Source organism: Pelecanus crispus, chromosome 4 (genome assembly GCF_030463565.1).
Source record: "Pelecanus crispus isolate bPelCri1 chromosome 4, bPelCri1.pri, whole genome shotgun sequence".
NCBI classification, from domain to species: Eukaryota; Metazoa; Chordata; class Aves; order Pelecaniformes; family Pelecanidae; genus Pelecanus; species Pelecanus crispus.
In genome coordinates, this window is record NC_134646.1 from 84,446,143 (window position 1) to 84,469,036 (window position 22,894).

The following is a 22,894-nucleotide window of genomic DNA, read 5'->3' on the forward strand; positions in this document are numbered from 1 at the left end:
GCCGTTTCATGAGGTCTCTGAGAGGAGATGCGCTCCTGTGGTTGGACAGAGATGTGGGAACTGGCTTCAGTTCTTCGCTCATCCATTCCCCAAGATAGAGGATGACACAATGTTTTCCAGTGGGTCAATGGGTCCCGTGGCCAATGAGGACCAGTTTTCCAAAGGGCTGTGTTTGACAGGCACCCTCCCATTTCAGCCCAGCCCCAGGCTCTCACTCCCCGCCCAAGCTTCACTGGAGGCGTGCTGGTCTCCAGCTCAGCCGTAGCCATGCCCATGCCTGGCCATGGACCCTTTGGCCCCGACTTCACAGCTTGGCCTCAGACCTGTCTCATCACCACCAGCTTGCCTGATGATGTGGCCTCTTGGTTGAGCATGGCTGCTATCCGTGGGCCTTTCCTGCTCGCCTTGCCCAGGTCCTGTGGAGCTGGGCACCAACTGGTGAGGTCCTTGCCCTGTGAAGTCCCTGCCCTGACACCGTGCCATCCCATTCAGCTCCTGGCTCCTCATCCCTTGGGGATGCAGCCTGGGACAGTGCACATCACACGCTGTTGAGCTGATAAAAGCTGTAGCCCATCAGAGCTGTTAAAATTATAAAATTCAACAAGGTGGGATCTACCTGATTCTTGAAGAGGAGAAAAAGTGGATGTAATCCTTACAGTGAAGGAAACTGAAGCTATAGAAGAGTAGGAGCCATCTGGTAGATACTTAAGGATCCCGATGGCCCAGCAACACGGGTTTAGGTTTTTTTTCTCTACAGAGCCATATGTGCTGTGTCAGTCCATAGCTCGGACTTGAAACCACAGCAGTTCATCAGCCAGAGTCAGGTCTAGAGCAACACAAGAGAAATGTCTGGTTATGCTGTGTCAGGTCCTAGCAGGGTGACACCAGCACGGTCAGCACCTCTTGTTGGAGCTACAGTCCCAAAGGGAAAGATCTAGCAACTAGAGAGCAGCCCTGGGACAGGACCTGCTTCACTCCTGCTCTCTGTTGGAAGGAGAAGGAGGAACCAGCTCCAGGGCTCAGCTTAAGAGTCTACAAACAAGGTGGAGGACAAGTTACGGTTGCTGGCTTATCCTCACAAGCGCTGAGAGGACGATCATTTGAGAAGGAGTTTTGAAAGCGGCAGATCGAGTGGCCAAATGTAAAAGATTAAGGCAGCAAAGCAGCCTTGAAACCTTACTACAAATCCCTTTGCAAACACCTCCCTTGCCCTTCTTGAACAACTCTTTGAGCTACGCTCTGACTCCAAGGAACGATAGCGTGTTTGTGCCAAAAAAAACCCTTCCTTGTAGCTTTTCAGAGCGGGTCTGAGCTGGGTCCCAAGAGCTCTGCTGCATGACCTGCCTGTAATTCACCCCTCATGTGAGTGGCGTTAGCCACAGACGGAGGGACAGGTCCCCAGCGGCGACTCAACGTTACGTGGTGCTTAATTGCAAAAAATTCAGCGTGCAAATAAACAGCAGCCACCGTAACAATTTTCCTGCTGTAGGAGCTAGATTTTGTTAACATGCATATTACTGCATGCTAATTAGCTTCCACTGCTGCTCCTGCCACAAGCTTGAAGATGGATTATACCACATGTGCTAAGCAGCTTAGTTTGGGTGGTAGCACACTGGAAAGCAGGGAGCCGAGAGGGAGCAGCCAGCTTTCTAAATGCTGAAGATGAACTGAGCAGCAGGAAGGGATCTAAGCTCACAAATGTTTCCCTGCTCTGGCTGCTCCCTGATGACGGCCGTAACTCAGTTGGACTCAGTTGATGCTGCCGTAAACATTTTGCTGTCAGTGCTGCCATTTTCCCTCCTTGGTCCATCCAGGAGCTGTGCAAGTTTTGCAGTAGCTTTTCCCTCCTGTTAAAAGAAGTAAAAGAAAACTCAGTAACCTTGGTGAATTCAACTGCAATGCCCTGGTTGTCACCTCACTTACTTCGCTGTGATGCTGGGCAAGGAGCAAAGTGGCAGGCAGCCTCTTTCAACCTTTCCCCAAGCCAGGGAAGCTGGGAGATGGGCTGTTTGCTGGGAAAGCAATGGTTTTTCCCTAACCTTGTGGTCGCCCTCCAAGCTCTGGGGGATGCTTCACTCCCGTTGCCATAGAAATGCAAGATCTGCTGCTGCCATCTCCTGGAGGAGGCGTGGATCGCGTGGGGTGTTTTAGGAAGAGCACAGGCAGCTTCGGGAGATGTTTCAGGAAGGGCTCAGCCCAAATCCAGGCATGCCAGGCCCAGGTACATCGGTACTGTGCCGTTTAGACCCCAGCAGCACTCATCTGGTGCCACCTCTTGCAGAGCTTGCAGAGCATCACCCAAAATCAGTGGACTCTCTGCCAAACAAACCATTAAAGACTCAAATGGCCATGATGCCAAATCACGCCCAAACCTGCCCAAGTAGTAGTTTTGGTCCCAGGTTTGTCTGCGGTTAACTTCACCCTAGGGAGCTTTGGGCATGTCTTCTGCTTGACTGGGCTCTCTGGAAGGACCCTGAAGAGTTGGTGAGGTCAGCTCAAGGATGGAGAAGGGCTTGGAGGTGACTACTCTTGGAAGAGAAAGCCCTGAGCAAGTTATTCCCAGCCTTAATGCACTGATGGAAGTGGCATCAAGGAAATACATCAAGTAGTACAGGGTGATGTATAAATCAGGCAGATGGGAGGGGATGGGTGTGAGGTTTAGCTGCGTGTGAGGAGGCAACACAGACAATGAATGTGGGACGTGTTAGAAGCTGCAGCCGATGGTTGTTTCTCAGTGTTATGACCAAGAGCTGTAGCTTTTCTGTAGATTGCAATTTACTCTCATCTTTCTTGTAAGCAGGCAGCTTACAGAGATCAGAGTCCCCAGCTCACAGGGCAGAGTGGCTGCTTCCATCTGGATGGAAACCTCAGGCTGCGGATGGCTCCCTTGCAGTGAAGGTGAGCTGAGCCACAGGCCGGCATGTTAGATGGCCTGGACCCAACATGGGTCCCACTGCGGAGCGGCTGATGGGGAACTCAGCCTGGATTCCTGTAGCCAAAATGGCCCAAATCATTGCAGTATTAAATGGTTTTAAATGGGGGAAACCTGACTCTGTGCTGGGTCATCATCATCCAGGGAAAGGTGTTCTCAGGAGCTGCTGTGCCCCCTTGAGATGTCCTCACCCCACCCCAGGGTTGCCTTTGCACTGGAATGGATGAGAAACGCTTGGATCATCCCCAGTGGCAGCCCAGCTTCAGCTTCAGCAGCACCTCCTGCAGTCCTTTCCGCAATGGTTGCCCCATCTCAGCCTCTCTCCTTGCTCAGAACCTTCCCTCCACAAGTCCCACTGCTCCTCCTCCGCCACCTGAATCCTGCCCTCCCCAAAAAGTTCATGCAAAGTGTGAGAAGCTCACACACGACAGCCCTGAGAAGTATCTTCCTAGCAGGAGGATGGAGGAAGAAAACAAGTCACACAAACATTCCTCAGCTCTTCTGGCATGGGAGACTGTCCAAAGGTACCAGCACAACCAGGACACCCGTGTCCTGCACCATGCAGTGCCAACGTGACTGCGGTACCCACGCTCCTGATTACAGAGTCCCTTGCCAGGCAGAAATGAGGCCTTCATTCTGCTCTGTCCCCTGACCTTAATTTGATGCTGGCAGAAATTTTCCTTTGAGATGAACCAGAAATCTCTGTCATCTGTGGTGACCCCAGATCCACCTGATCAGGAGGTGTTTTAGGAGGAGATGCCAGTCCCTCCTACAGTTCATGTCTGTGAGCATACAGCATGATTCTATCTGTAACCATTTTGGTCCTGCTTCTAGGTCATCTTAACTAAATATCAGGCCACTAAAATGGTCTGAAAGAAAGACCAGAGGGAATTGTGCCTCTCTGCTGCATCAGACTGCATCCTACAGTACAGGTCTGCGTAGGACCTGTAGGTTTTAGAGACAACCAAATCAGCTGGGTAAACTGCTATGCTGAAGATGCCCAAAGACTGGGTTGTAGCTGTAGAAGTCCCAGATATTGGGTTATAGCTCTAAAAGTCCTGCTGCATCCGTTCTCTGTCCTCCAGAGCAGGCAGTCATGCATCTTGGCTGCCACCTCTGCATCCAGCCTTTGTCTGAAGAAGCCCCTGAATTCACCTGGTCCCCCATTTACATTGGTACAAGTGTTGAGGAGAGATTGCCCACCTCAACATCAGCTGGCTGGGAGCACAATGTGCAGCTGAGCTGGGTGTCCATGGCCCAGGGAGGAGGGTTGGGACCCCATCCTCTGTGCACTTCAATTATCCATCTTTCTCCGTGGGATGCATCAGGAGACCAGGGCATGGGCCCAGATGGGTCCAACCTTTGAAAGGTTTGGAGCACAACTCTTATCTGCATGGAGCCATACCACAGAAAGAGGCTGTGAGCCCTGGATCTGCATCGGATCATCTACCAGCTGTCAAGTTCAGATGACACCTGGGAAATGGGAGGGTTCCCACCACCAGTTTGTCCAATGGATCATTTGAGCTGGAGACCCTACACCCCTCCCACAGCACCCCACTGCTCTGCGGGCCCTTCCATGGCTGCCGAAGGGAAAGGAAAATAACTGGGAGCACAGGCTGAAGTGCTGCAGGGTCTGAGCTATCTCCAGGAGCAGTAGCCACTGGAGGCACTGGGGCTGAGTGAGGTCCAGGGCCCCTGTGATGGGTGGATGTGACTCCCCTGGTCACAAGAAGGCTGCCCTAAAGCAGAGACAGTGGCTGGAAAGCAGTTCAGGCTCTTCCATTGCCACCGATGAGACAATTTCAATGCCCTGAAACTGCTTGGGGACAATGGCACCTGTCCAAGATGCTCTGCAGCCCTCTGCATCCTGAGTTACGCCTTCTTCACCAAGAAGGACATTGAGGTGCTGGAGCGTGTCCAGAGAAGGGCAACGAAGCTGGGGAAGGGTCTGGAGCACAGGGCTGATGCGGAGCGGCTGAGGGAGCTGGGGGTGTTCAGCCTGGAGAAGAGGAGGCTGAGGGGAGACCTTAACGCTCTCTGCAGCTGCCTGAAAGGAGGGGGCAGGGAGGTGGGTGTTGGTCTCTTCTCCCACGTAGTTAGTGACAGGACAAGAGGAAATGGGCTCAAGCTGTGCCAGGGGAGGTTTAGACTGGATATTAGGAAAAATTTCTTCATGGAAAGGGTAGTCAAGCATTGGAAGAGGCTGCCCAGAGAGGTGGTGGAGTCACCATCCCTGGAAGTGTTCAAAAACCGGGCAGACGTGGCACTTGGGGACATGGTTTAGTCTAGTCTACCCTTGATTGGTTTAGTGTGGACTTGTTAGTGTAGGTTAATGGTTGGACTGGATGATCTTAAAGGTCTTTTCCAACCTAAATGATTCTATGATTCTATGATTTAATTAATTTTCCTCTCTGGATTGATGAGTTTTGGGTTTGCCTCCACTGCTGAGAAACCGTGTGGTGCCTCAGGAGAGGGCAAGGATTCACACCTGGCTGCACAGCACGAACCCATCCGGCACCTTTGGCTTTTGAACCGTGCTCACTTTCACCCTGTGGTTCGCCAGCTGCAGCTGCAATTTCCTCCCCTCCCCGAGGAATACCAGCACTGGGGTTTCATCAGGGTGAATGGGAATTAAAACACACAACAAGGGCAAAACCCTCCTTCTGAGAGAAAGTGCCCCTTTTGTGTAGGTGATAAAAGAAAAAGAGGGAACAAAACTTTCCCCTGTCCAGAGTTACCTGCCAAAGTAGGTAGGACAGCTGTGACTATTGCACGTATTCATGCGAGTCATTTGATTTTTGTGAAGGCAAGGAGGACAGCAGTGAGGATACCAAGGAAACCATTTCTATCAGCAAGTGCAACAAGCTGAAATCCTTTGGGTGCAAGGGAATGACTTGTGCTGTCAAATGAGAAAAGAAAGAGAGAAGAACATGAGGTGGGATAAATACAACAGGCAATGCAAACCAGATTGCTTCAAGTGCCTGAATAAAGGAGAACAGGTCCCGGAGAGATCTTCTGTTTGGTCCTTGGGTCCCTCCTTTCCAAAATCCCGTGTGCTGTTGCCCAGCACTTTGCAGAACATCTGACCTGGGTGGTCCGTGCTTTGCACAGGGCTGGGGAGGTATCCTGCCTCCAGAGCCTCCACTGAACACTTTACTCTGAATTTATTGATTTCTCCAGCCTGCACCTGTCCCATCTTGGCGTGTTCACTCACCACCCCACCGTGGTTTCCGCAGTTCCTTTGCTCTCTCTTTCACGCAAGGCTCTGGCAGCTCTAGTGGTGCCATTTTCTGCCCAGGCTCTCCTTGTTCCCTCCAAGCCTTGTGGCCATGACCTCCGCGTTTGCTCCTAGCAGGCAGCACTTCAGTCTCTGTTTGGACCTCTCCCATTGACAGACCAATGGCGTTTTCTCAAATAGGTCTGCTGTCATGCAAGTCCTCTACCTGGCACTGGTGTGGATGTCTGGTCCTTTCTGTCTTGCCTCTGCATTAGCTGGGCTGTGATTTCTCACCATTTTCTGTGCATCCTCTGGTTCCTTTTTGGCCTCTGGTCTCACGCTATCTTCTCTTCCAGTGGGGCCTGCTGCTCACTTCATCTTACTTCATCTTCTCACCCATGTTTCTCCTCCCCCATCTGGCCTTTCCTTCTCTTTTCCCCCCACAAATACGTACTTCTGGGTTCACTGTTCTTCTTCAGAACTCCTGCTCAGCAGATAACTGCAGTTTCTAGTACCCTCTACTGTGCCCTCAAAACCCCTCTTGCAAAGTTCTTCAGAGTCCTATTTCCTCAAAACCTCATTAGCATTGTCTTGCCTTCAGTTTGCAGCCTGCAGCCCCCGTTCCATGGATCTTCTCTTATATAAACTCCAGCATTTGAGACCTGTTCAGTGTTAACATACAACCCTAAATCATACCTTTTGTCTGGCTAAGAAAATGATGAAAACTCATGTACCAGAGATTCAGGGATATCCAGCAGTCCCTGAAAACTCGTTGGACCTCTGGAAGAGTCAATAAGACAATTGCACATACACAGACATATACATGCATTTAACATATGGGATATTCCCAGGGCACGCATACGTAGGAGCTGTGAGGCTGCAGCCTGCAGAAGTGAGTGGCAGAGGTGACTTGCATATGCAAACCATAAGGGTAGAGAACGTTTCAGACTTCCTGTGCATATGTGGCCAGCTGTACAGATGCCCTGTGCAGCACACGCATATGATGTGCCTGGTTTTCCTGGCGACATGCACGGGATTCCCTGCATTTGGTGCCTCTGATCCTTCCATTAGAGCCAATGCACAGAAAGAGCAGCTGGGTCCAGGTCCTGTTATTTTCTTTACCCTTCCCTGTCCCTGCGGTGCGGTATTAGAAGTTCTCACCTAAAGGCAAATCAAATATGCCTGGAACTGCTCCCCATAGCAGCTCCCCCTCATCCTCTGTTGATGGGCTCCCAAAGCCTCCACCTTCTGCTCCTTAGACTTTGGGGTAATCAGAAGTTGGGGTAAACTGGGTTGCATCGGCTGGAAACAGCTGAGCAGGACTTAGGCTGAGGATATGGGAGGTATTAGATGATTCCTCAAACCACCATGAGCTGCCAGTGAAGGCCCTGGAGGGAAAGCCAAATGCAGGATGAACGCTGGAGAGAAAGCCAAATGCAGGATGAACGCTGGAGAGATGTTTCTACTGCAGTGTGAATGCTGCCATCCAAGACCTGCACGAGATCCCACCTGCAGCAAGGACAGTTCTGGTCATTCACAGGACCAATGAGTACATCATAACTTCACTCTTAAATCCCACAGTTTTAGTTCATCTGTACAGCTGCACAGAAAAATCCATTGACTTGAAGAAGACCCAGTCCTGCTGGACCCAATTAACGAGGCATCTGATTAGGTTTCTGGGCCAGATCCGCAGCTGAGCAGCCCTGAGCACAGCCCAGCTGGCTTCCAAGTAATGATCTGCCTCCAAAACGGACTCTTCCCTGGAGCTCCTCTCCTTAGGGGCTGTTGACGGGGCAGGTCAGGCCAGCTGTTCAACAATTTTGGATGCAGTCAGCAGAAGCTTGTTTGTCCTGATGTTATGTGCAAGCTCAGCAGTTCTGAGAACATCAAACAGCTGTGCAGGCACTTTCAGAAGGAGATAAGCTACATCGGGGTGGGGGTTATCGGGCGTCAGAAAGGGAAGTGCAGATCTTTGACTCAAAAGGGAAATGAATTGGGTTACTGGTCAACAAATAAATCTGGAGTTGTTCCTCTATCTCACCACCAAACCAACCTGCCCTGTAAAGAGAAGCCTTCTGAAGGGTGAAGGTGGCAAAGATAAACCTGGACGGGGTGGGCTGAAAAGGGCTGGGACACCGCTGCTGCGGGGCCTTGTCGCAGGCCAAGGACCCTCCAGAAAATCATAGAACCATAGAATGCTTTGGGTGGGCAGGGCCCTTCAGAGCCCCCCCAGCCCAGCCCCTGCAGTGCCAGGGACAGCTTTAACCAGAGCAGGGTGCTCAGAGCCCCGGCCAACCTGGCCTGGGATGTTCCCAGGGATGGGGCCTCCACCGCCTCTCTGGGCAACCTCTGCCAGTGCCTCACCACCCTCACTGTAAAACATTTCTTCCTTATAGCCAGCCTAAATCTATTCTTCTTTAGTTTAAAGCCATTACTCCTTGTCCTGTCACAACAGGCCTTGCTAAACAGATTGTCCCCGCCCCCTTCCTGCAGCCCCTGTCAGCACTGCCAGGCCGCACTCAGGCCTCCCCGCAGCCCCCTCCTCTCCAGGCTGAGCACCCCCAGCTCCCCCAGCCTGGCCCCGCAGGTTCCCAAAAAGCAGTTCAGCTGATGCCACTTGTTGTTTCACCAAATGTTTCACGAATGACTTGTCCCTAGGGACAGAAAGTGTCACATTCGATGAATACAGATGCATCCACAGAGCTTATAAAATGTTCCTTCATTTTTAGGAAAAGAAGGGGATTTTTTTCCCCCTCCTTTGTTTTACTTGACTTTCACGTTTTTTAATATCAGAGAAGATGAAAAGAATTAAGGTCCCATCCCTACAGCGCTTCAGGCACAAAGCTTCCCTGGATACCAGCTCTTTTGCGGGGATCCTTGCGTTCTAGCCACAGATTGGTATTAATGCTCTGAATTTGCTTTTGGGGTTAAAAAAAGGAAATCTGTGAATTCAGAACGTGGCTGTTCCTGCGCAGAGGGGAATATTGCAGCTTCGTGATTCACTGCCATCTTGTGATATTTAGCGTTTTCCTGAAAGGATCAACACACAGTATCAACTAAAAAAAAAAAAACCCAAACAACAACAGCAAAAAACCCCCAAATCTGTTCCTAGCATCCATAGTCACCGAGAAAAGCTGGAAACCATGAGGCTGGTGGGCTGTCAAACCCATATCACAAACAAATACAATGAAAAGTTGTGACAGTTGTTGCTTTTACATTTTTATAACCTGTGAATTCTGCACATAGACTGTATTCTTTCACTGAAAAAGAAGCTGGAGTTTTCCTTGATTAGATCTCGCCTTGTGTGATATGAAGACAAGGTTTTCAATCTCATTTTTTAGCCTTTGCCTTCGGGTGGAATGGCAAAATTAGGACAGGCTCGCTCAGATGAGCTAGTAATTATTATTATTATTATTCCTTCCATGTACAAGCAGAGTACCTGGGAGCTCTTGTACTAGTTCAGAGAGGAAAAACACGGTGATAGCTGCTGCATAACGCAGAGTCAAAGTTTAACAAAAAATCGGGATTTTTTTTTTTTTTTTTAAAGCCAAATAATAGGGGGATGTTCCAGCTTTTTCAAGATGATAAAAGTAGATTAGACAAAGCAGCAGGAAGCAAAACAGCGAAACCATCCTGCCTCTAAGACAGAGGGGTAGCGGGAGTAGGTGCCCTTGCCCAAAGCTGATTTTGATGAGGGACCGGCATACAGATCACCCCTAAGCCAAGAGGCAGGGTAGAGCTCGGCTGAGCACCGCACCGGTTCGTAGTTGTCAGCTACAAAGAGCTAATGCTCGCTTGCCAAAATAGCTGTGAGAAACTTCAGCATGTGTTTACATTTTTAAACCAGTAGATACTCCAAGAAAGCAGTCACTGAAGGGCTTTTAAAGTTTTAGGAATTCAGAACGCCCCAAATCTACAGTGCATCCCAGTATTTTAACTGCATTTACTGTTTTACCAGTATTTTACTGCCCTGTATTTTACCACTAACTACGGCAGGTGTGACGGAAGGGACCACGCTAACACAGGTGAGCATGGTAGCTGGGAATTGTGCTCGACCCCGTAAAATTTTCCATAAGCACACAGAATCATAGAATTATCGAATCGTTTAGGTTGGAAAAGACCTTTAAGATCATCCAGTCCAACCATTAACCTAATACTGCCAACTCCACCACTAAACCAGTTAAGGGCAGAGTAGCAATTTCATGTTTCCTGGCTTGGTGGCTGGATCATTTATAATGAAAGTAAAAACTAGGAATCATTAAGATTGGAAAGGATCTCTAAGATCATCAGTCCAACCATCAACCCAACACCCCCATGCCCACTAAACCATGTCCCAAAGTGCCACCTCTGCCCGTTTTTTGAACACCTCCAGGGATGGGGACTCCCCCACCTCTCTGGGCAGCCTCTTACAATGCTTGACCACCCTTTCTGTGAAGAAATTTTTCCTAATATCTAATCTAAATCTCCCCTGACACAACTTGAGGCCGTTTCCTCTTGTCCTGTTGCTTGTTAATTAGAAGAGCCCCACACCCCCCTCCCTGCCCCCTCCTGTCAGGAGCTGCAGAGCGATCAGGTCTCCCCTCAGCCTCCTCTTCTCCAGGCTGAACACCCCCAGCTCCCTCAGCCGCTCCCCACCAGCCCTGTGCTCCAGACCCTTCCCCAGCTCCGTTGCCCTTCGCTGGACAAGTTCCAGCACCTCAATGTCCTTCTTGGAGTGAGGGGCCCAAAACTGGACACAGCATTCCAGGTGCAGCCTCACCAGTGCCCAGTACAGGGGGACAATCACCTCCCTGCTCCTGCTGGCCACACTATTCCCGATACAAGCCAGGATGCTGTTGGCCTTCTTGGCCACCTGGGCACACTGCTGGCTCACGTTCAGCCGGCTGTCTACCAACACCCCCAGGTCCTTTTCAGCCAGGCAGCTTTCCAGCCACTCTTCCCCAAGCCTGCAGCGCTGCATGGGGTTGTTGTGACCCAAGTGCAGGACCCGGCACTCGGCCTTGTTGAGTCTCATACAGCTGGCCTCAGCCCATCGATCCAGCCTGTCCAGGTCCCTCTGCAGGGCCATCCTACCCTGGAGCAGGGAGGATCAGACATGGGGAGGATCAGTGCTCTGGACGAGCGGGCAGATCTGGTACTGTCCTGCAGGACCGCGGTTCCCTGCAAGGGAGGGTCAGGGCCAGTTTTAAACGCCAAGGGAGGAGGAGAGGCGAGCATCCAGGTGCCGATGGACCATTCCGCCTCTCCGCCAGCATCCTCAGCCTCCATCCTCGCCCAGGACATCAGGGACAGCTCCTGTCTCGGCCGTGGCCACGACATCTGGGGGTGTCCCCTAATTTAGTGCCAGCGGGGGTAAATGCCTTCCCGTTAGGCACCTCTGTTCATGGCATATATGAGATGCGAGTTCTCACATATTTATGAACTCTCTCAGAGAAATAATTTTGGGGGCATAGACTCAAAGAAGCTTTGCGTTCTTCTGCCTAGCACCTCCTCTAAACTGCAGCTTTTCATCAGTCTTTCTGTGACCCGTCACTGAGTCACAAACAACCCTTTTGGCTTTGGCACAGCCCCGTTAAACTCCAATAATGTAATATAAAAACAATTTAGACCATTTCAAGACATAAATCTTGTCCGAGCCAAGACACAGAAGTGTGTTAAAGGTGACTGCACGCACCCTGCTCGGCAGAGAGCCAGCCCATGCTAAAATAGTGGGGGTTTTGCTGGTGCATTCCTGCTAGCAGAGCAAGCTTGCGGACGTGGTGGTGTTTGTTACACTCACAGAAATTGAGCACACTTCAGTGTGACTTCAGCAGATTTAATGGAATACCTCTGGTCTTTGACTGGCACACTGGAGTCTATGGCATTTCTGGCTGGCTCCTCTATCTCATAAAATCCTTTAACATGTTAAAAAAGATCTCTCAAATACAAATATCTGCAATTCTTTCAATATCATTTATTTTATCAAAAGAATAGTTTAGGACAGAACAAAAAAATCATGGCAAAATCAAATTTTGAATTATTAAGAGACTTTACCAGCCTAAAATCTCAAGCAATCTTTTTGCTGGTTCTCGTTGTGCAACACAGTAACGACGTGCCGATCTTCCACATCGACACGACACGTGGTGCTGCACTGTAACTCTGCGCTCCTGCAGAGTTATCACATTCAGCAGCAGTGCAGAGATTAAAAAGGAAAGATGCTTCCTCTCATTGTTTTATTGCTATCTCATCTCACTGATAACGCAGCTTTTAGTCTACTCAAGTTATCTTTAAGTTTGGCAGAGACAAAACCAGCCCCTCTTGCCCTCTCCAATTACTGTATAGGTACATAGATTCTGTTGATTGCAGAAAGGAGAATTAACAAAGCACCAATTAGGCTATTAAAATATAAATATTCTTATGCAGGAAATACACTGACCGCTATAATTAATCTATTAATAATCATTTACTTGTAACATTAATTGCATGACTCATAGTGCCTGAATTTTTAATTTTTTTTTTTTTTTTTTTTTTTTGTTAAAAAACATCCAGAACACAAAGGCTGTGGGGTGGGGGTGTCCGAGGCCTTCAGACACACTGAGCTGGCTCTTACTTCAAAGGATGAATGAATCATCAGAATCTGGTTGGTATCAGCAGAATTGGCCTGCACAATAAATGAGGCGAGTTAGCCTCTCCCTGGAGATGTTTCTGTCTCCTGGCTAGAGAAAAATAACGCAGCTTGGCTGCGAGCAAAAATTTTTACATTATATAAACCAAGCAAAATATATTTATATAGCAAAGGTTTTCTGAAATAACCTCTGGAAGTTCTCACAACATAGCAAGCACTCTTTCTAGAGTTTCAGTATGTATTTCAGCAAGAACAGAGACAAGTATTTTCTTTTTACTCTATCCTCTCAATGTTGATACAGAAGAAAAAAATCTGCAAGCCTCACCCCTACACACCTATTATTCTGGGCTGTGCATGTCATTGCCACAAAGTTGTACAGCTCCATAAATGCAGAGCAAGCCTGGAGAATTCTGAATGCAATCAAAACCAATTATAGTTGATACAGACATCAGAATCTGGAAACAATAAAAAGTTTGGGTATAGTCACATGAGACTGGCTGCCAAGATAAAGTAACCATGGAAAAATTACTGATATTCCTGGGGTACAGGTGCATCAGAGTGTTTTAGCCCCAAGTTCTTAGCTAGCCCCTGTTGTACAGATGGCTGTCCTATTTTATACCAGCTCTAGCAGAACAAAAAGCAAAATCTTTTGATCAAGTCTTGCAGCTGACGCTTAAAATGAGCATCCTATCTTCAAGCACCGTGAATAGACTAGAGGGGTTCTCGTTTGTTTTCAATTATGTGGCTTATTCATTAAACGGGCAAACTCTCGCCGTTTTTCTCTCACACCACAATTTCATGCCACAGTTGGAGCAACAGCTCGGCTGTCAGGCTGGAGGTTGATCAGGGAATTGCTTGCTTGGGCCAGCTCTGCGATGGAGACTCGTCCTCTCTGTTTGATATACTGAGCCACGGCAGCCATCTCCTCTGGAGTGATGTAGATGAACTTTCCTCTGTCATCAATCACACCTACGAAGGGAAAGAAAGGACCTTGAAGTCAGCACTTTGGCTCCTCTCACTTCCCGACAGACATCAGTCACTTCTTTTGGAAGGGACGTTCAAACTGCTGAGGCTGCATTTCATATCTAGGGCAGGCAGAACAATGTGCTAGCAGTTGGGCTTTTATCTCCTCTCTACTCTTGGGTCTTTGAGCAGGGCTATGACAATACCCGAGTGCCTTGGTAAGACTCATTTTGTTCAGCAAAGTAACACATTCTTTTCATTGTCCGCAGCTAGCTGGTAGTACCACAGCAGCTACTTCAGGTATATAGTTTTTGGTGCTGATGTTCTGGGCCCAGGCAGCTGGTAGAGAAAGGCAGAGCAGTAGGAGGTGATTCAGAGACTGTGGGGCCCAGCTCAGCCATTCCAACTTACCCTCTAAAAGGGAATGAAGCTCAATTTCCGTATTTCAGTTGCTCCATCGAGAGTGAGAATAGACCTCTCTGTTCTTAACGCATTACAGGATCAAATGGGAGACAGAGCGCCTCATTGGCATGTCTTTTAGGCCGCAGACACAGCCAGGACAGTACGCATCCTTACGCTTCAATTCAGAGCGCTTTTAGGTCACTCGAATGGGCATCCACATGTACCCACCAAGACAATTGTTTCCCAGCCAGGACCACAATATCGGGTCAGTAAATGTTTGCCTTGGCAGTTTGCCCTACTTCATCCTCGGAAAGAAAAAGACTGCCCAGCAATAAAACCGATTTGTTCAGACAGGGAGCTACCCATGTGCTCAGTTTCTGCTTACATTCCAACTTTGATTGTGTGGGTACACGGCTAGGAACAAGCCCTTCACTTACCACAGCATCCTGGCGTGCTCTGGGATGTTTGCTTCTCCCACAGTGTGCCGTACCCTGGTACTGGCTTTAGCCACAGCACCTCTAAAACAGGCTTGCAAACTACCCCAAAACATCCAAGTGATGCTTTTGAATTTAGAACGTATCATTTGCAGCTGGCTGCTCAGCAACCCCTAAAGGCCTTCAGCTGAAGGCTCAACCAACATGCAGAACCTTGTGCTGGTTCCTGAAGCGCTGGGGACATTCACGCCCCACCTCTGTATAATGTCTCATAGGAGCAATAGCATCCCATAGTGCTTTAAACAGTAGTTTCATGGCAGCTGAAGCAGGGATAATAAAAATATCTATTTATCAAGTCCTCCTAGAATCTTCTACAGTTTAAATCAGAAATCTGGAAACCTCTCTACCATAGTTAAGGCATTTTCTGCACCACCTATTTGCCAGCTAAAACGAAGTCCCCTTTGTGTTTTGGCTGTCACCTGTTAGAGTGCCATCTGCCATCAGGTCCTGGATTCTGTTAATTGCATCCTGTTCAGAAGGGGAAAAGGAATAACAAACTGATCAAGAGGAAGGCAAAACCCATTTCACTTGTTTAGATAAACTACAGATGGAGGCTGACATTTAATTCCCCGGTGTTAAAGAGTTCAGTGAAGGACGTACATCAGTATTTTCACACAGGCAGATGCAGTAAGCCCTTTCATCTTAGAAGCACAAGGTGAGCTGCTGCATTTTGGGGTGTTCAAATAACTTCCCTATCCCCAAAAGAGACTAAATGCTCAGTTAGCTGTCAGTTTTATGGAAGTGGGGTGGTTATCCACATCTTCCCGGGAAAAGGCTGTATAGTGCCAACACAACACGCAAGTTCCATGAAGTACACTGAGGTACTGCTCCAAGAACCTGGCTACACTCAATACATTCCAGAGCTTTTTACACTTTTTTTCCTGCTCCATTTAAAAGGAAACCTCTTTTACCAACCCAAAGAACAACTTGCTGAATTTCTTGCTGGGTTAACTCTATAGTTACTCTAAGCATGCTGTTCTACTACACATTAAGCTAGTATCTAAGCCCTGTTTTCCACAGTTCTGCTTCTCTCCCTTTCTTGCCTTCATGTGACTGCAGAAGGAAGTTATAGTTTAGATTTCAACCAGATGAATTCCCTTAACTGGTTCACTGCATGCTTAAATGAAATTCTGGTTTAAGAGAGAGGCAGGGGCACAGCAGCCTGGACTTACAGCAGTGTAAGCTACAGCCCAAGATCAGATGAGGTACAGAACAACAGAAAACAGTCAGTCAGTTTGAAATACAATGTGCTCAAATTAAAATAAACCAAGCCAGGACTATTCTTCAGAGTCAAAACATAAAATGTTTAGAGAACAGAAAGAGGACGGGAAGGGGAGTACTGATATCACGCCATGAGCTCACTTTGACAGGCTTATATGGTGCCGAGAGGGACAATATTCTTAAGTAATGCACCAGAAGATACAAATTAGGGTGGTCAAACACTGGAACAGGCTTCCAGAGAGGTGGTCGATGCCCCAAGCCTGTCAGTGTGGAAGAGGCATTTGGACAATGCCCTTGGTAACATGCTTTAACTTTTGGTCAGCCCTGAAGCGGTCAGGCAGTTGGACTAGATGATCTTGTAGGTCCCTTCCAACTGAAATATTCTATTCGATAATTGTTAAACATTCTAAGAATACACAAGCAATTGGAGCAAAACACCTCATATAATGACTGTCTGCAAACATAACATTGTCCAATTACGCAGGCAGTGTCTGAATTTGCTTCTAGCTCTGCTTTTGATTACCAAGTACCCTGAATTGCTCTATTACTAGATTTGCAAACACTATAGGATCCATTAGCCAACAGGCAGCTGTGCAAGAGGCAGACTGAGCACTTCTCACCGAAAATCTTGTAAGCCAACAATCCTTCATTGGCTGGATGGTACTTTGATGAATGGCCACATTTTTAGGGCTGATTTTGCTGAACTTCACCAAAATCCAAGCATTTTCAGCAATGCTGAGACTCTGGCATAGATGTTACCCTTATTTATCCCCTTTCTCTCCTGTCCTTTTAAAGTCATTGCTTGTACTTGCACCTCCAAAGGCAGTACTTACCTGTGTTCTTAAACCCAAATGGGAAGCCAAGTCCTCCAGCTGGATTACCTTTGTTTTCTATGACAACAAACAAGAGTTAAATGCAGCTGATGAATTAGAGGGTTAGCATATTTCTTTTTCTTTCAAATAAAAAAATGTATTTAATAGACAAAGGAGAACCTGCCATTCTAACTTTTCCTAGTAAGCACTTTTCTCTGAAGAAAAAACTCCAACTTACTTAAACCACTCTGCTCTGTGGAAAGACTGGATGCTCTGACCCACTTAAGTGAAGACTCGAATACATTTGCCAGCGTTTGTCCTGAACCTTTCCTTACGTTAGGAGGACAGGATGAGCACAAGCACAACAAACAGCCATGGCTCTGTTCTCCCTGCCACCTGAGTTTCTCAACTGCTTCCTTTCATTTCCAGTACACTTTAGCAAGATCCCTTTTTGTTTGAGAGATGTTTCAAAGTATGTTTTAAAATGATCACTGGTATATATATCAGCACATACATAAAAATCCAGACAAGACTGGCAGCATTAAGTGCTTTAGTCTGTTTTACTAATGTCATGTGTATTAATGCTGTAATAATCTTCCTAAGCAAGTGAACACCTTATTAAAACTGTCAGTGCTGGAAGCGTACTGCTAGCGCGCTTCTGCGCAGGCAGCGCGATGATCTCTGAGAACGAAGGCAGAAGCAGGAACTGCAAATTTTCAGTTTGCTTTTGAAAGAGATTCTTACTGCAGCCTTTCTCAGTCAGGACGCAGTCACCACTGCTCACATCTGGTTTTATGCTTCTCTGTAGCTCCAGAGAATTACAGAGAAAACACCTGGTGCACTCGTCTGGAGCTACTTGGTTCCTGTTTTCTTATCTGCAAAAGTTTTAGAAACTCACGTATTTAGATGCAGCAAAAGGATGCACTGTTGGTAAGGAATTTGGAAAATAGAAAACTTTTGAAAACTGTTCAGTTAACATTCCGGACTACACTCCTAAGAGCCATATATATATGGCCACAAAAGCCACATTTACATTATCAGATGCAATACTTCAAACGATAAATGCATTTGTTTCTGATCTTGAAAGTACACTGGAAGGACACTGAAGAAATAAAGAGAGGCTGAAATAGATGAATCTTTTTCATTAATAACATCAGAGAGAAAAAGCCACACACAGACTTAGTAGTTGTGAAGCTCGACGCAGCCAAGCTAGAGAACTGAATACCATGGACTGAACGCACGGAATTGGAACCAGTCCATGGAATTCAGTTCTCAGAGCTGGGAACTGCCAAGATTCGTCACATCTTCTTTTAAAAGGATGGGGGGTGGTGGGGGGGGGTGGTGATGCAAAGCCACATAAACAAGAAAAACAGGATTTAAACCTTCACTTAAAGATATTCGCCCTCAAAGACCAAGTTTAGTGGAAGCTTTTCAAGATAGATCCTGCTGTGAATAAGAGCCCACAGGGTGGGGTGGAATTAGGATGCGCTCCCCGGACACACTCTGAAATATAATGACACTGTGAGGTCCCAAGCGAACAAAAACGCTTCACCACATGCTTCATGTTTTAGAGACAGGCTTAACTTCCATAGAGCAACACATGCACATCTATACTTTACTGAATTAATTAATTTTAGGTATGATTCTGCTGTTGTCCTCAGCAAGGGATGAAACAGAGCAAGAGCTCCCAGGTTCAAAATGAGTAGAATTTTTTTTTTTCTTATAAGTATAATTTTTCTTAAAGAAAAAACAGGAATGTAGTGAACGTGGAGTTTGCTGTTTCAATTCACTGGCTGTAATTCAGATGCATTCAATGATACACTGTCAGGCCGGGTGAGAACAGTTTGATGGACAAAGCACAGGCTCATACTTCCCTGGGCCAACAGAGCCTGGGCTCCAAAGCCAGGGAACTGCTCAGCCACTCTTCAACCTCTGCTCACTTCATTATTAATTTGTGTGGGTTTGGGGGTTTGTTTTGTTTTGTTTTTTTAAGGGCTCAGAGAGCCCACAGAGCTGGTTTGTAAGGTGTGTTATGCAGCTACAGCCCTGCGGAGTAAAACCCTAAGGCTCCCATCAGGAATTGGTTATTCTGCAGAGCAGTCAGGTCTGTAACTTGAGGACTGGCCACTGTAAGGAGCAAACACGCAGGACAACGACTGCAGCACAGACAATGCCACAGCCCAAGGTGGGAGGTGGTGATATTGCAGCAGCCAGAAGGAGGTTGAAGGGCTACTATGAAAACCCCAAAGGAAGGGAGATGCTCGGCTTTCAGAAAAGTGGAATTGGGGGGCGTCAATCCTTTTGGTGCCTTTGAGAAAAATCCCATTTAAAACAATCCCACAAGGCAGAGATAGAGAAAAGAGGCCACATTTTATTTCAAGCACCCTTAGGAATGAAGCATGGGGTGAGCTACCTCCAGCCAGTTGTACCAGTAAAGTAAGTTACTCAACAGAACAGCCAATTTTATTTTTTTTTAATGCCAATTGCTCTTTTAATTTATAAGTTTTTCAGGCAGCTACTAGCAGCTTAGCACTGCTTCTTGATATGTCAACAGTTTCTGTGGATAGAACCGATGAGGGCTATGCATAATCTATACATTTAAGCATACTTTCAAGATTAAAAGAAAAAACCAAAAAACCTAAAACTTGTAAAAGAAAGTCATGTCCCAGTTCTGCAACTCATCTCTACATAGGAAGTCAGGTGTCGAAGTGCTTCTGAATTAGGTTTTCAGCCTGTGCTTAATTTCTCTGACGTCAAGTAGAAGTGACTAATATAAAACTATACATATGTGCTTAAACACTGAACTGAGAGTTTGTGACTAATCTGTTCCACCCATCGCAATCACCAGGGCAACGTGCAGAATCAGACCCTTCTCTGTTATCCCTTGGAAACCCTCCCAATTTTAGTGGAAGATCCCAAGGGACATTGAAATACCCTATTGTTCTACCTACTGTTATCCTAGGGTGGCTTGTTTATCAACAAAGAACAGCACATTTTCCTTAATCCAGGGCTTGGCAGTATCTTGAAAGCCTTAGATGGGAACGGGTGAACTGGGATCACACGGTACCATGTAGTCCATTTCCACAGTTAGGAATTGAAACAGAGGGTGATCTTAATAGACATGGCCATTTCAAAGTTCCCATCCCTTTCAAAGAAATCCCTCTGGCTTCTGTGGAAAAGAGAGTATTGAAATCGCTGCACGGCTGCAAAATGAAATGTGCCATCTGATGGTTCATCATCGCTCCACAGTTTTACTTAGGCCCTTTAAGCATGTCACCCATAGCTTTTCCAATCTATTCTCAGCTGTCTCATCTGCTTTTGGCAGTGCTTCTGATCAGAGTCGACTGGCTTATGCTGGCGACTTGGTTACTGAACAGGGGCTATTTTCATTTGGGCTGCAGCAGTGAAGGTAAGTCCTAACTCCGAGTATTACTAGCTTAGATATTTCCAGATTACCCCCAGAGATCACAGTGATCCGAAAGCACCCGACAGATGCAAACCTAGCAGCCTCTCTCACTGTGGCCTGCTGGCAAAGGGATACACCACCAAAAGTGTCAGTGACACAGGAGGCAGAGAGGAGCCCAGCACAAGATGCTTGCACCGTAGCTTTGCAGCGACTCTAGAACAATCGAGCCGCTGTTCAGACTTGCATGTCACTCACTCAAATTAACTGCTTGAGGAGAGTTACCCATGAGACAAATCTGTTTGTAACTCCGGGTTTTTGCTGGGGTAATGGACATGCAAAACTGGCCCAGAGTGCGAGCTTCTGGATTAACAAAATGATTAGGACTTCAGTTAAGTATCCAAGTGATTTGCTTACTAATGAAGCCTTTCACACATATGCCAAACGTTGTCAGGTAAGAGTCCCATTTCCAGTAAAGGAGGAAAAGGATTCATTAGGACAAAAGATTTGCATAACACTGTCAGAATAAGAGTAGAAAAATGCACTTCATCTTTAATACACCAACAGTGGAGAAAGGAGCGTTTGTTCTTGCAGATCAAAAGTGGAAATCCTCATGAACACAGCACAGGTTTTAACTAACCACACAATACGATGAAAGGGAGACTAACACACCCTGTTAAAAACAAGCGATCTTCTCCTTAAACATTGCAAATTGCACGGATAAAAAACAAAAGAAATTGCATGAAAAGTTGGATTGACCTTTGCAATGCCAGTGTTTCAGACAAACACATCCTGCACGGCAGGCCACACGCTGGTACAGCAATTCTCATTCATGCTGAGCTGAGATGTAGAGGCTGTTTTCTAAATCAGTAGCTGATGTTCACACACAAAAAGCCTCAATGTCCCAAATCCCAATCAACAGCAAGCATTGCTGTTCCTAAACTCTGAGGGCGATGCACCAGGTGCAGAGTTTGTAACACCTATCCCTATGAAACAGGGTAAGAGCTATGATCCTGCCCCAAAAAGCCAAGACACAGCTATAATTACAAACCATTTTAACAACAATGGACATGCTCACGCGTGGTTAAGTAAATAATGCAGACTTTATCCAAGGTATCACTTTTGTTACTTGTTGAATATTTAAGTAAATCGAAGAGGAAGTAACAATTTCCCTTCTTTCTGCAACTCAGCTCTTTGACAAAGAGATTTTATACAATCTAACAAGTGTGGAAGGAGAAGAAAGACTTCTGTAGCTTACCTTAACATATTCAAGAAATTCCATTAGAAAGCTGTGAGACTGGATACAGCAAGGAAAACAATTGTTATTTTAAACTCATGAACATTAAATGCATCACAAACTTGCTGAGTACAAATATTATAAAAGTGTTTAGCTTGCATACTTCCGAACTTTTAAACATACACACTGAGGGAGATTTTGAACTGGGGGAAAAAGAAAAAAAAAAATCCAGATTTAATCTTAACTATGAATTTATGATACGTATTTTCTAAGGCAGAATATGGCTCTAGTACAATTTGTGTTTAAGTGATTTCTGAAAAGAAATCTTTGAATCTTTTACTCTTCACATCATACGTACCCTGAAATAACCACATCTGGGTGAGATCGTGCATCGTGTATTAAGTTACATACACACACTGAGGACGTTTTGTACAGAGGTAAAGTACAGAGTGATTCAGGAGACAGCTCATGCAGATGGTCAAGTGTAGCACACAGCTGCACAACACATGTGGAAGCTCAAGCCGTTTTCAAAGCTATGCACCTGAAATCCGGCATTTTAATACAAGCAGCTCAATTTTCAAAGGCAATGCAAACAACATGCATTTAAGGTAACAGGAGATCAAGTTACTCTGCAACCCTGGAAATCAATCAGCCTTAATTAACTGCTTCACTCTGGACTCAGGACCTTAATTTTCAGCATGAGTTTCAGCGCGCTAGCCTCAACAACACATGGCAGAGTCATCTGTTGTAACAGGATACTAAAATGCTCCAGCACATTATCCACCACAAGGCAGAAGGGTGGCTTGCCGTTTCTGCAAGGCTGCCATCTCCAAGTAACTACGTACCTGTGATTGCTTCTGAAGAGAACTTTCAAATCGCCTACTATTAAAGTTCTATCTCCTCACTCCTACCAAAGATATCTTATGTTGAGATCCAGGCATCATCAACTGCCTGCCAAGCTTTTGAGTGAGGAGCACCCTTCTCTGTTCCCACATACAGAGAGATTAATTTCTCCTTGACAGGCAGCTGTAGGAACACAGACAATGAACACATTCTGGCTTTAAAGGGTATCTAAAGCAGACTTCTAACAGGATAGGCACACACTTTTGAAGGCACTTTCAACAGAAAGTTTTCATTTCACTGTTCTCTGCATCTTCGGAAATTCCCCATCACCAGATACAACTTCTCTTGCTGTTACTCCTGGCATGATGGAGGAATTTATCTCAATGGGAAGGGGTCCACAGTGAGAACTTGTGACTAATGTCAAGCGGTATTGACTCACTACAAGCTCCTCAGCCCAAAGCCACTCTCAGTCACGCTAAGGGCAAATCCATTCAATTCAACAGGCTCGCTTTAGCAGAGGAGCAAACGCACACACGGCCCTGAAAAAAATACTTATAATGAAATGCATTGGACAGCTCAAATCTGGCAGCTACAACCCAAAAGCAACTTCAGCATTTGACAGCAATTAAAATTAGTCTAACAGGTTTTCAGCAGACAGAATAAGAACACTGCCTCCCACAACAGTGGAACTTTTTCAAGTTTGCTGTGATATTATGTCGAGTATCACATTTCAACCACCATCCCCAGCAGCACGTCTGCAGGCAGC

The 22,894-nt window shown here is 46.6% G+C and overlaps 1 protein-coding gene across 1 annotated transcript in view; it reads right to left on the reverse strand.

Moving 5' to 3' along the window:
* Positions 1-12,110: 12,110 nt before the first annotated feature.
* Positions 12,111-22,894, reverse strand: part of DDRGK1 (DDRGK domain containing 1) — a 41,069-nt gene continuing 30,285 nt past the window's right edge. The window contains exons 6-9 of the mRNA XM_075709434.1: positions 21,307-21,345; positions 16,667-16,723; positions 15,032-15,080; positions 12,111-13,722 (exon numbers count right to left, since the gene is read on the reverse strand). Coding sequence (XP_075565549.1) covers positions 13,550-13,722; positions 15,032-15,080; positions 16,667-16,723; positions 21,307-21,345 — 318 coding nt within the window. The 3' untranslated portion in view covers positions 12,111-13,549. The remainder of the gene's footprint in view (positions 13,723-15,031; positions 15,081-16,666; positions 16,724-21,306; positions 21,346-22,894) is intronic.